General features: G+C 38.0%; 2 protein-coding genes across 10 annotated transcripts in view; both read right to left on the reverse strand.

Annotated features, from left to right (window-relative positions):
• Positions 1-13098, reverse strand: part of LOC101737057 (protein prickle) — a 358717-nt gene that overhangs the window by 221560 nt on the left and 124059 nt on the right. Inside the window, exon 2 of one of the 9 annotated variants that reach the window (XM_062673848.1) lies at positions 8969-9300. The exons of 6 other annotated variants lie outside the window; for them this stretch is intronic. In XM_062673848.1, coding sequence (XP_062529832.1) covers positions 8969-9105 — 137 coding nt within the window. In that variant the 5' untranslated portion in view covers positions 9106-9300. Of the gene's footprint in view, positions 1-8968; positions 9551-13098 lie in introns of those variants that run through there. 2 more of the 9 variants (XM_062673847.1, XM_021347999.3) reach the window with 2 other exon arrangements.
• On the reverse strand, positions 1486-3265 carry GOBP2 (general odorant binding protein 2). The gene is made up of 3 exons (NM_001044033.1): positions 3130-3265; positions 2557-2737; positions 1486-1767 (listed from the first exon to the last, which is right to left on the reverse strand). The coding sequence occupies exons 1-3, from the start codon at positions 3250-3252 to the stop codon at positions 1589-1591; spliced, it is 483 nt and encodes a 160-aa protein (NP_001037498.1). The 5' UTR covers positions 3253-3265; the 3' UTR covers positions 1486-1588.

Genomic DNA, 13098 nt, shown 5'->3' on the forward strand with positions numbered 1-13098 from the left:
CCCAGTCGTAACCGATGTTCCACAGCAGAGGGCCCAGGACAGACCCCTGCGGAACACCGCGGCATAAAGAAACCTGACATTGTAAGTTTTAATCACTATTCCTTTCGGCCATCAAAGACATAAAAGCTTACGAACCTGATTGTAAGTGGCTAATATCGCTCAATGTTGTTAAAGGCTCTATCCAGCCAATCTTTTGCTTAGGGCTCTTTTCACATAGAGTTGAAAGAAATCAAGCTCATGACGCTACAGAAATACCGTGGAGGGTAATTCATTGGAGAGTTGAGGAGTTCCGGAAAGATACTCTAATTAATTCTCTGCGTCAAAGGACATGAAGGTTAATTTAAATAAATTGTAAGCGAGCGGACGTCTCAATTGAAGATTGATTCGACCTGTTTTATTCCTTCGAATCAATGCAGTAAACGTGACTATTGAGGGTAGTGTTTCCTCGTAGAAGTAATTAAAACTTCTTTCACAATTTAATCTCGAATTTATTATTCCCATTTTATTGTTTTTTTTTTATTGCTTATATGGGTGGACGAGCTCACAGCCCACCTGGTGTTAAGTGGTTACTGGAGCCCATAGACATCTACAACGTAAATGCGCCACCCACCTTGAGATATAAGTTCTAAGATCTCAAGTATAGTTACAACGGCTGCCCCACCCTTCAAACCGAAACGCATTACTGCTTTACGGCAGAAATAGGCAGGGCGGTTGTACCTACCCGCGCGGACTCACAAGAGGTCCTACCACCAGTAATTACGCAAATTATAATTTTGCGGGTTACCGACGTTTTCAGTACTCTAATCCTTCCAGTAGTCTAACTGTCTTTTCGATAATCCTACAATGACCACGAAAACAATAAGGTATTCGGAAATTTGGGAATAATGAAAAGAAAACAATATACACGAGTTTATAACATAAACCTAGCTTTATTTATAGTGGCCTGGTTCTGTTCTCACCGATTAACCTCCTTCAAAAAGCAGAAACTTGAGGAATCTCATGAAACTAAATACAAAAGTTCTTGAAATATTACTGAGAGATATTAAGTGATATTTTTGGAGTCAGTAACAGTCGTCAACTATTATCATTGATAATTAAAACTGGTCAGTTGGCAATTGCTGAGTTTCTCAGCTCATTGTAAGACTAATAAAGTCTATAAAAATCAGAATCAAGAAGAGAATTGATTCATTTAAAGGTTTGTTATAAAAAATTCAAACTTTTTGGTATTATTTTCTTTTTCTTTTCAAAGTCGGTTCTCGATATTTTAATAGGTGGTTTCAAAAAATATTTCAAAGCTCCGAATCGACTATAAGCTCAATACGGGCTTTCAATCTGAAATAGGCGTTGTCTAAGTGGCACTAACACCATCACCACCGCATACCTAAAGGTTTTAGTGATAATGGCTATACGTTATAACGTAACTGTAAATTTACCCGATCTTGAAAATTATTATAATTTCCAATAATCAATTAAAAACTTCAAGAAAAATTTGCATAAATCTTTATTCTATTCCTTTTTTTTATGTTTTTCAGAATGCATTCTTAAAACTAACAAAGCCGTGTCGTGGTCATTATTACATATGAGCTGCTCAGTATTTTTCGATAACTGCTTCAATCATGGCCACTTCTGGTGCTATGCCCTCTTTTCTGGAGTCCTTCTTGAAGCAAGCAGCTACCTTGACGACTCTTGTGCAGTCATCCGTCTCGGTATCAAACTGTTTCTCACAATTGTGGATCAATTTTACCATTTTCTCAGCTAGAACTTGCCCTGCATATGAGCGAGAAGAATTAACGGAGAATTTAACGAAGCTTTATCTAACCTGACTGAAATAGAAACGTTCCAATCTTGAGTACTGGCAGGCTTTGGCTTGTAAGGCTTGCCGTAACTTAAAGATTTTCAAGGGTGGTACCACTGCCCTGTCTTTTTCTACCACAAAGCATACTTTTTTTTACAATACGATAATTGCTGTTTCGACGCTCTATGTGTAGAGAAATCTATTTTCATCAAGTTTTATTTTTTAGTAGACAAATCGTAGACTTGAGATCGTATGGCCACATGATATAACATAGACGCCACTTTCTCATCTATCGGTATTACAAGGTATTCCATTTTTGTTGAACTCGAGTTTGACATACAACCTAGCCATAGATATAACCCACACTCAGTATCTCGCCAGATCTTCCTAGTGACTTGAGATTTCGATCCGATGGTAGATTGAACGAAGCACTGCTCTTGCTAGGCCTGGTGTTTGCAAAGAATCTCAGGTTGCGAACCCGTAAAGCTCACTTACCAAACCATGCGTAACTGGAATAGGCCCTTAAGCTATGAGCGATTAGGTAGGGGAAAATAACAAGAAATAGAACCATAATATTCGTTTTGCGAGACACTGTCACTAAGTTACGTCGAACGAAATAACTATTTCAGTGATTCTTCAAACTTTAAAAACTATTTTACGCTTTAAAATATCCATACCTTTGGTTCCAGAAGTAACTTATTATCTGTCAAGTGACATTTTGAAAGTAAAGTATTATTAGAAATGAAAAAATCCGTACATACCGTTTGGAAAACCCTTGATATACTCGTCCATGTTGACGTGATGCATCCTGACGTCATCGTCCATCAGAGAAAATTTATTGGACATGCAGATGATGGCACAGCCCAACTCTCTATGAACCACATCGAAGTCATCACTCCAGAAGTGCTTGAACTCGTCTAAAATGTCAACTGATAGCCCGGACTGTGGAAGAATGGTGTTGGATTATATGGAGTCGAAATTTGAAATTTGATGATACAATATTTTATGATGATGATGATTATATATACACATATGTTTATGTAATATCACCTTCACACTACACCTACCAAGATTCATCTCTGCACTCCCCTAAGGTAGACTGTTAGAGAATGCCTAGATTCTGTTAATAAAAATTTACAAAATCTTAACACTGAATTGCGGAGTGATTTCTCAGAACTATGTTCTGGATTTTACGGTCAGATTTATGAGAATTTTGAAGAGAAAAACTATAGAAGACATGATGACATATTCCATAGAATTTACACAAATTATATCCCTAAATCATACTCAACTTACTACTTAGGTATGAAAGGTTAAACGGTTAAAAAGCTTACCTCCTCTCGGCATTCCTCAAGGGTCTTACCGAAATGAGCAGTGACGTGGCTCATCACCTCGGCGGTACCGATCACCGAGTCCGCGACCGACGCTACAAACACCAAAATCAAAAACGAAAACATCGCTTGCCGTCAGAGCCTCATGTGCCGCGACAATGTTGGCCACATCGTAATATAGCTTATAGAATTTTTTTTACTTCTCGAAATACCATGTTATTAGGAGACCATTTTGATATTTACCACCACCTAAAACCTTCAAGCGGAGAAATAGCGTCTAATTTTGTTTGATGTGGCCGTTTACAGATAACGTTCTGCTAAGTGATGATTTGTTCAGAGGCGTAATAACGCATGTACAGTGTAATTGACATGTTGCTTGTCATTTCACAGGCTATGATTTGGTTAATTAAGGCTCTGGTTCGACCTTACGACTCGTAAATTACAATGAACGCGAAGTTATAAGTACGACGAATTTCTGTAATTGTGTGGCAATTGTTTTAAGGAAATTAACTGAGATTGGTTGGTAAAATGTTTCTAGTTATTTTACAAATTTATTTATTAACGCCATTACTGAGGAAGCTTGAGTTATGGGATAAATTACCCATCAAAAAAAATCTATTAAACTTGAAGTCGAGACTTCAAGCATCAGAATTTAACTATGGCCGAGAGTATTTTCTGGTCTATTTGGACCAAAATTTTCTCAAATTAATTAGTCGGTAAGTAATTTTATCAATAAAGATGTTTCTATTACACATTCAACTATATAGTTACGCCGTCAATGCGAGATTAATTAGTAAAAATATAATAGTGAAAAATTATGATTCTGTAATGTATATTTGTATTTTTAGTAGAATCCAGAGCTAAGTAAGAGCGAAGAAGAATTTCAGACTATTTTTCTAATTAGCCAAACTAAGTCAGGGATCAAATAACCAAGTATGGGCAGTGAGCTTATGAGTTTTGGCAACTACATAGAGCCGGGTGAACGGTGAGCTCATATCTCCCTATCCCCCAATAGACCCAGGATACTGCTGAATCAGAAATAAGAAGTCCTGTCTCGTACGGAAATTCAGTTCAGCGTATGTTCATATATCAATTGACGTAGTATCGGGGGGCGAGGTCGCCGATCCGTGGTATAGAGTTCGTGTGTGGAATACGCAATAGTTTTAAGTAGTTTTAGATGTCGGCGATTGAAAAATATGTTTTAGTTGCGAAGTTCCTTTTAAAGTTGTGGCATAGGCACGTTTAGGCATTTAGTTAATATCTGTCCACTGTTTTTTTTTTTTTTGTAAGAAAAATGTTTGAAGGTTATTGCGTGAAGTTTTCATGTAAGCTCAGTTTATTATGTTACAGTGGTTTACTTAAGCGTCAAAAACAGAGCCTTGCAACGCATCAAATGTCATATGTAGCAATAGTAAAAAGAAATTAATTTCGTAAATTACGATGAACCATTCATTAAGTATTAAGTAAGTAATTAAGTCAGATACCATCTAAGGATGTGGGAAGAAATATTTAAATAGATTTAAACACTGTCTAATGTCCCGGAATATTTAAAGTTTAATGCTCATGTCATTTATATAAGACAACTAGCTGTACTTGTCCGCTTCGCTGGGCATTTAAAATTAACATTATTATTTCTCACCCCCACAAAGATTCTCATCATGAACACCCCCGCAACTGGTGCAGGGAGTCCAACACTCATATAAATATTAGCTTATCCATTAAGTACATGTATTTTCTACATGTATACCGAGTTTCAAGTCAATCGGATACATGGTTCAGTAGTTATAACGGAACATCGTAAAAACCACCGTAGATTTATATATTAGTATAGATTAGTTTTTCGACCGTAGACTCTCGAACAGTTTCGTACGCAGCGTTTTTAAGTATGATTTACGGTCATCAGCGCTCATAGTAATTGCAGGCATAACATTCTAATTCCCGCTCAACATAAAGTTTACTTTTATATGATCTGCTCGCCGAACTCCATTAAATAAATCTTCATATTACCCATGAAAACAGAATTCTATGTAAAAACAAAACACGTACATAGACAGCCCAACATTTATTTGATTCAAACAAAAAGTACGAATCTTCCGCACCTGATGTCCCCACATGTAAAGAAGAAAACGATAAAAACGTAACGGAAATTCTCTTGTATACGATAACATGAAAATTTGCATATAGAAAACAAGACGGTACTTTTTGGTGGGATAATTTATTTGTCCCCTGACAACACCACGTGATTTCAATGGGGGACGGCAGCTGTTACTCATTGTCTGTCTATTCGTTTTTATTTTATTTTTCCACCATCACCATACTGCTTGTTTACCCCGTGGAGCTTTTCTGTGATCAGGTTTTTTTTCCCGGTGCATTCGTGTTGGGCGATGGACCGGTGTTCGAATCTCAGGCGGGTAGCAATTTTTGTAATGAAATACGTACTCAACAAATGTTCACGATTGACTTTCACGGTGAAGGAATAGTATCGTGTAATAAAATTTAAATCTGCAAAATTATAATTTGCATACTTACTGGTGGTAGGACCTCTTGTGAGTCCGCGGGGGTGGGTACCACCACCCTGCCTATTTCTGCCGTGAAGCAGTAATGCGTTTCGATTTGAAGGGCGGGGGGGCAGCCGTTATAACTATACTAAGACCTTAGAACTTATATCTCAAGGTGTGTGGCGCATTTACGTCGTAGATGTCTATGGGCTCCAGTAACCACTTAACACCAGGTGGGCTGTGAGCTCGTCCACCCATCTAAGCAATTAAAAAAAAAACCTATTCGCTGGTAGCCTAGCGGGCTATTGCAGCTACGCCCGGACGAGTGAGTGAGCTCACGGGCTCAACCTGAGAGAATTTGCTAATACTAGCCCTAGCAAAGAGCAGTGCTTCGCGGAATCTACCACCGATTCGAAATGGCGATCCACTGAGAAGATCCGGCGAGAAACTCAGCGGGCTATGTCTATGTATTATAGTCATAAGTCCAATTACAATGACATGTCATTTAACAAGAAATTTACTATTGATCTTATCACGCATCAATCAAGTTAATAGAGGATCTGTCCATCCAGAACAATAAAAGTATAATTATGCACTCGCATACTGATGAATGAGAGGTCCTGTATTGAAAGTAAAATAATCAAAACAAAAGCACACGTCAGCAACTACTCTAGCTCAAAATTAAATCCTTAGAGGCGTTCTCCACCATCTATCATGATGTCTAAAGTAAAACCCAATGTAAATGCCGCTCTCAAACATTAAAATCCATACGAAAACGTCTGAAACAACTGCAAACATAACTTGGTACTAGTACATCATTAGGATTTCCATTTCGCAGCTAAATTTAAGAAAACTGTTCTTTAAACACAGTAAAACAAAGTATGTTTTCGTTTTCAAAAACAGCACAAGTCTGCGTAACTCTACAATTTTATGTTTGCGTACTGTTGAAGTTGCATTTCTCAGTGGGAGAATGGGGCGTGTTGTTTTTTAACGATAAATGTATGTTGGTTCCTGAAAGCAATGGTCCTCCGGGGACTCGAACCATTTTTCATGGAAACAACGTCTTGAATGCTAATGCTGCGAAGACTAGTTAATTATCCAGCCCGGAGTTTGTACTCGTGCGTGTATCTGTGGTCACTTTGTTATTTCATCATGTTTGTTGCTTTCATTAGTTTTGTAACGCTGCACTCACACTTTCCTTATTATAATCTATCTATACTATATAAAAATGAATTGCCGTTCGTTAGTCTCGCTAAAACTCGAGAACGGCTGGACCGATTTGGCTAATTTTGGTCTTGAATTATTTGTAGAAGTCCAGAAGAGGTTTAAAAGGTTAGATAAATATGAAAATGCTCGGAATTAAATAAAAATACCAATTTTGTTTTTCTTTTGATATGTTTCCCGTCGGACGGATTCCTTTTGTTTTAAGTTTCTCTTATTTATCGATTGAGGCACTACGAAGTCTGCCGGGTCAGCTAGTCAAAATTAAAAAAAAGGAATCACGAGATTAAACCATAAAACTGGTTTGTATTACTTTTACGACTGGCGCAAAACCAACGTAAATACTACGTATATAAGTACCTATCTTGTTTTGTTTGTTATTTTTTTTGCCTGACTGTAGGCAGACGAGCATACGGCCCACCTGATGGTGAGTGGTTACCGTCGCCCATGGACTTCAGCAATGCCAGGGGCAGAGCCAAGCCGCTGCCTACCGCTTAATACTCTCCACAAGCCTCGTTTGAAGAAGGACATGTCATAGCGCTCGGGAAACACCGTGGAGGGGAGCTCATTCCAAGGCCGGATGGTACGAGGCAAGAAAGACCTCTGGAAACGCACTGTGGATGACCGCAGTGGCTCCAGGTAGTATGGATGAACTCTACTCCAGTGAAAATTATTATTTTAATGTTTCTGTAATTTGTGTAATTTTAATAACGATTAATAGTTTTGTATTCCCGTATTGCAAATTGTAGGGTAATCCGGTTTGATAAATCTGTAAATACTAGTCATAAGCCCTTTGGCTCTAAATCACTAATTATACTTGTAAGCTCTGATTGTTTTAGTAATTTAACCGTCTATATAATGAAAATAACGTAAAGTAATACTGCTTTTCCTAAAGTCATCGCCTAATGTGCTCACAACAGTCATTCAAACATTCACGTGTGGCGGTAGTCGTCATACAACACAAGATATTTGACCAATGCCTGAATCTCGCTTACGACATTTTCAAGATAAGCTTTGCAACAAGTTCCGAACAACAACATTCGGACCGTCGGTCTACCGAGCAAATATCATCCGCTCGGTGGAAGATCTTCCCTTTGTCGTAACATACGAATCAACAACCATTTTCCCGAGAGCTCGGCCTCCCGATGACCCAATATATCGAGGGGATAAGGCTATTTGAAATTTTACAGGAGAGCTATTTAAAGTTAAAATTTCGAAAAAAATATAATAACATAAAACCTTTTTTGCTATTTTAATGGAGTAAATTTAATTGTAATTCAATTAAAAACATAGAGCTGTTGATTCTAATACCAAATCAACGTACCTTTAATTACAAAGATCACGTCATTTCGGATCCTCTCGATCCACTAACGGTGCTTTTAGGTACCTCAAGCCCATCGTTCTCGACGAGCCTGTCGCTTGCGACGAAGGGCTCGGCAAGTAAATTAACCCACAGACACAACCCACTGAGTTTCTCGCCGGATCTTTCCGTGGGTCACGAATTCGATACGATGGTAGATTCTGCGAAGCACGGCTCTTGCTAGGGTTAGTGTTAGCAACGTCGTCAGGTTTGAGCCCCGTGAGCTCACCTACTTGTTAGGGTTACACTGAAATCATCATCAGCTTAGGTAGGAAAAAAATTAATACAAAGATAAATGTCATGTATTACACGAAATGTCGCTTAAACCAAATATCCTTTCACCTGTCGATATATAATATTTTATAACACAAAAGAAAACCGCATCATGTTTTCTTTTGAATCTTGTTGATTCTTGTTCAATTTTTTTAAATTTTTTTTTATTGCTTAGATGGGTGGACGAGCTTACAGCCCACCTGGTGTTAAGGGGTTACTGGAGCCCATAGACATCTACAACGTAAATGCGCCACCCACCTTGAGATATAAGTTCTAAGGTCTCAGTATAGTTACAACGGCTGCCCTACCCTTCAGACCGAAACGCATTACTGCTTCACGGCAGAAATAGGTAAGGCGGTGGTACCTACCTGTGCGGACTCACAAGAGGTCTTACCACCAGTATTTCCATTTGGCAGTGCTTCAAATACGAATCTTATATGCGTTACTACTATTCGCCTATCTGTAAGGCAAGGAATGATGTCCCACTTACCTCGCGATGGTGTGGAGATGGGCGCTTGTAGCCAGCTTGACCAGCGGGCGGTGCGGTGGGCAACTGGGCCTGGTGGGAGGACTGTACGTGTACTCCCCGGGCTCGGCCCCCGTCAACCAGGACCAATGTTCAGTCATCTCACTTCCACGTATACGGACCACACTGATCGTGTTATTTTTCCACAGATGGCACAATGACGGCGTTTTTTAAGAATTGGTTTTATTCAGTTCCATAGTTATGTACTTATTGAAAAGTAGCGTTTGTCTGTAGATACTAGATTTAACTTTAAATCGTAGGAAATGTCAAGTGATTCTTTTTGGCTATTTAAATGACTATTTTCGGTAAAAGATATAATAACAATAGACAACATCTTTATTTTTGTTTAATATAGGACTGGACAGACGTCACAAAACAAGAATACTTAAAGGTCTAATCGCTTAGAAGAAAAATTGTTAGATTGAGTAGTTAATGATTAAACTGACTTTTGTACTGTGGTGATTGGGCTTATTAGGGGCTAATGTTCTGTCAATTTTTGTAAATCTGTCAAATTTGCTATGCAGCAATAATAAGTACATTCATTTTATTTAAAAATAATAGATTACTACGACTGAAAAACTATTATACATATACCTACACAAATTGAAAACACAATAATGGCTTAAAAACGCTCTAAAATAGGGATGAGCCACCTTTTTAATAGATGGGCCAATTTAATTTTTTTTTTGTTCGATCCGCACGTAGTTTAACTCTTTTTAATAATTTACGAAACTGTATTTATTTATTAAAAACAAACAAAAAAGTAACAGAAAAAAGAATTGATGGGAGAAAGTCTATAAAATAAATTCAATTTTGCTTGGCGGGCCGCAAGCGCTCCGTTAACCGCGTATTGCTCATCCTTGCTTTAAAAGTATGAAAAAATGGGCAGCGTTATCGTGAAGAGGGATCTCTTCCATCCAATCGTACACTAAGAGGATTTGTTTCACATTACACATGCATTGCAGTGGCCGAAAATAGCACAACCCTATCTCTTTCCGTAGGTATCGTAAAAGGAGACTAAGGGATTCACCGGAGAAAGAGCCGCAGCGACGCCGGTAAGGGTAGATACCACCAGCCTCTTTACTTCAGTTGCGAAGCAGCCGTGATTTCCGAATTAAACAACTATATTCGTACAATACAATTGAGGCTTTGACCTCATGTCTCAAGGCGTCCACGTTGAGATGTCTATGGAGTCCTTTAACCACTTTACAGTAGAAGGCCGCTCACCCATCCACGCAAGAAAAACAATACACATTTATTTAAAGCACCATATTTTACCTCACCCCGAAGTGTTCTTTGTTGAGCAAGCCTATCAATCATTTTAATACGATTTGAAAGCAAGCCTTCTCACTACATCATCAATTCTTTCTTCACTAAGCTTATTAAATTTTGCGAAAATTGATGATCTGTTGAGAAAAGGCGTCATAAACAAAAAGGCGCCTTAAGCCTTATACCTTAAGGTCTACGTAATTTTCACGTGAAAATACCCAATTGGTTTCAGTGATTTTGGTGCTTAAAACTATTGAGCTAAGGCTATCATATATCTGTATCATATATCTATATATCTATATACGTGAAGCAAAAACTTTGTATCCCTTTTTACGAAAATTGCGCGGACGGAGAAGTATCAAAATTTCCACACTTATAGAGAATATAGAGAAGAAGTGCACAATGCTAATATTTTTTTTAAATAATACATAAAAGATACATTAAATCAATAAAGAAAACATTACACACACTACGTACCATGTATTTGACGCAACACGCATGCATACTATTTATTGTCAAACTTATGGTCTTGACGTCTGTTGTCAAATTGAGAATAGAATATTGTTTGTCTTTGTTAATATTTTTTATAGTGTAGTCTTGGCGAAATTTGTGATTATAGAAGTATAAAATACAATCATAATAGTGTACAAACTTACAATCCCAATTAATTATAGTCGAATTTCGACTACTGCGGGACCTCTAGTTTACATTAAATAGAAATTAGGAGAATACGCCTTAAGATCGCGGATTCGAGAAAGTTGTGGAAATCAAAGCAATATCATATTTTGCCTCGTTTTATCTTTAGTGTTTAGAACGAGAGGCTGTCACAGTGTCATAATATTTAGGTATTCAATTCAATAGCCCCTTGTTTTTGCATCGTTAGGCATAGGAGTCATTTTGTGACGTCACTCTGAGAAGATAATTAATTTTGGATGGAAAATTACTTTGGAACGATTTCGATGGCATTTGGTTTGGTCTTTTACGAGCAAACAATCGTTAAAGAAAATGCTACCTATTTTCGAGATTACGCCTCATGAATTATTTTAGGACTCGGATTACCTTTTAGACTTTTATTTCTGCCGTGAAGCAGTAATGCGTTTCGGTTTGAAGGGCGGGGCAACCGTAGTCAAAAAGTGAGACCTTAGAACTTATGTCTCAGGGTGGGTGGCGGCATTTACGTTGTAGATGTCTATGGGCTCCGGTAACCACTTAATATCAAGTGGGCTCTAGCCAACTAAGCAATAAAAAAACTAAAAAAAACTCAATTAACATATTAATATAAAATGATCCGTGCCGTAGAAGCCAAGAAAAATTTTTCGCACATAGAACATAATTTTTTGTCATTAAAGCCACGATATAATCATAAGGCCACAACCATGTTAATAAATAACAATCGATGACAAATGACAAAACTGCACAGACAGTCCAATATAAGGGCTCCTAACCCTAACATGGATTATACAAGCAAAAATAATCACTAGCATCATTAGGTAAAGACGAAATTAGATTAATATCTTGCTTTTATAAAGTACGCCACATGACAGGAATCTTTAATTGTGTTGTTTTATTTAGTCTGTATTCCGATAAGCACAAGCACTAAAATAGATGAGATATTTCTCATATCAACACATTGTTTATTATATCTACGTTTTTATCTAAACTAAACAGTTGTGTGTGTGTGTGTGTGTGTGTAAGAGAGTGGACAGATGTGTTTTAACAGTTCATAGAGTTAAGTGGTTACAGGGGTCCATAGACATCAACATATCGTGACTACCACTCAACGCCTTGCAGCATAAAGTCTTAATTGTATATAGATAGTATCTGGGAAAAATTAATTTTTTTTCGAGTTGGATTTTTATAACTCGGTTACAATCCTTTATCGTGGGAGTCAATAGTGAACATGCGTTACTTTCATACTGCATTAAAAAATGGGATTCGTCTGGCATCGCTCGATACGAATTCACCGGGCGACTTATACTTTGGGCCACGATATCCTTATGTACCTAAGCCATTAATCACGACTGTTGGATTTATACGCATTGGACGCATTTATACAACGAAGACCTAACATCTGATCTAATAAAATACTATTGAAATGTCACATATTGAGACGCTGTGCCCATCTACAAGCAAATACCCTACTGATACTCTTTTGTCTTTAAATAACTCTTCGTAATTAACAAAGACAACTACTTTGTATAAACAGAAAAGCGCCTTCGAAAAACATAAAAACCGTAATATATCAGACACTTCGAAATATGTTGAACCTAAACCTTGAATTAACCTAATAAAATGACTTTATTAAAATTAATAAAGCTCCTGTCGGAGTATCAGTAGCAAGGAGACTGCACGTGACTCACTGAAAAGCCCCACTCACACAGGCGCATGGCTTGCAACGGCCGCCGCCACGCTGCCTCATCGCACACATCACACGGTGATAAGACGTAGCGATTAAACTACTTATTACACTCGGGACGTGTGATAATTGTAGCTCTTGCTAAGGCCAGTGTTGACATCACACCTGGTCTGAGCCCCGTGAGCTCACCTACATGTAAAGAAGAAGCTGAAATAACCTCTCAAGCTATCAGCATAGGTAGGAAAAAAATATAATTGTATCTAAACATGTTTTTGGGATCGTAATTAATCCCAATGCTCCTAAATTTTTTTTCTTGCACAATAATGGTAGCTTAAGGGGCTATTCCAAATAAGCGCGGACTGGTGCATGAGCTAACGAGGCTCAACTTGGACGGTCATCGTTCTCGTCGAACCCGTCGCTTGCGACGAAGGGCTCGACGAATGAATTAACCCACAGACACAGCCCACTG

Source organism: Bombyx mori, chromosome 19 (assembly GCF_030269925.1).
Source record: "Bombyx mori chromosome 19, ASM3026992v2".
In the NCBI taxonomy this organism is placed as follows: Eukaryota; Metazoa; Arthropoda; class Insecta; order Lepidoptera; family Bombycidae; genus Bombyx; species Bombyx mori.

What these genes read in the sequence shown, in the direction of transcription:
- GOBP2 (NM_001044033.1), bottom strand. Translation starts at nt 3,252, where the DNA reads ATGTTTTCGTTTTTGATTTTGGTGTTTGTAGCGTCGGTCGCGGACTCG. An exon ending in TTGAGGAATGCCGAGAGGAG is followed by an intron (nt 2,738 to 3,129) that starts GTAAGCTTTTTA and finishes ATTCTTCCACAG; the next exon opens with TCCGGGCTATCAGTTGACAT. An exon ending in TATCAAGGGTTTTCCAAACG is followed by an intron (nt 1,768 to 2,556) that starts GTATGTACGGAT and finishes GCTCATATGCAG; the next exon opens with GGCAAGTTCTAGCTGAGAAA.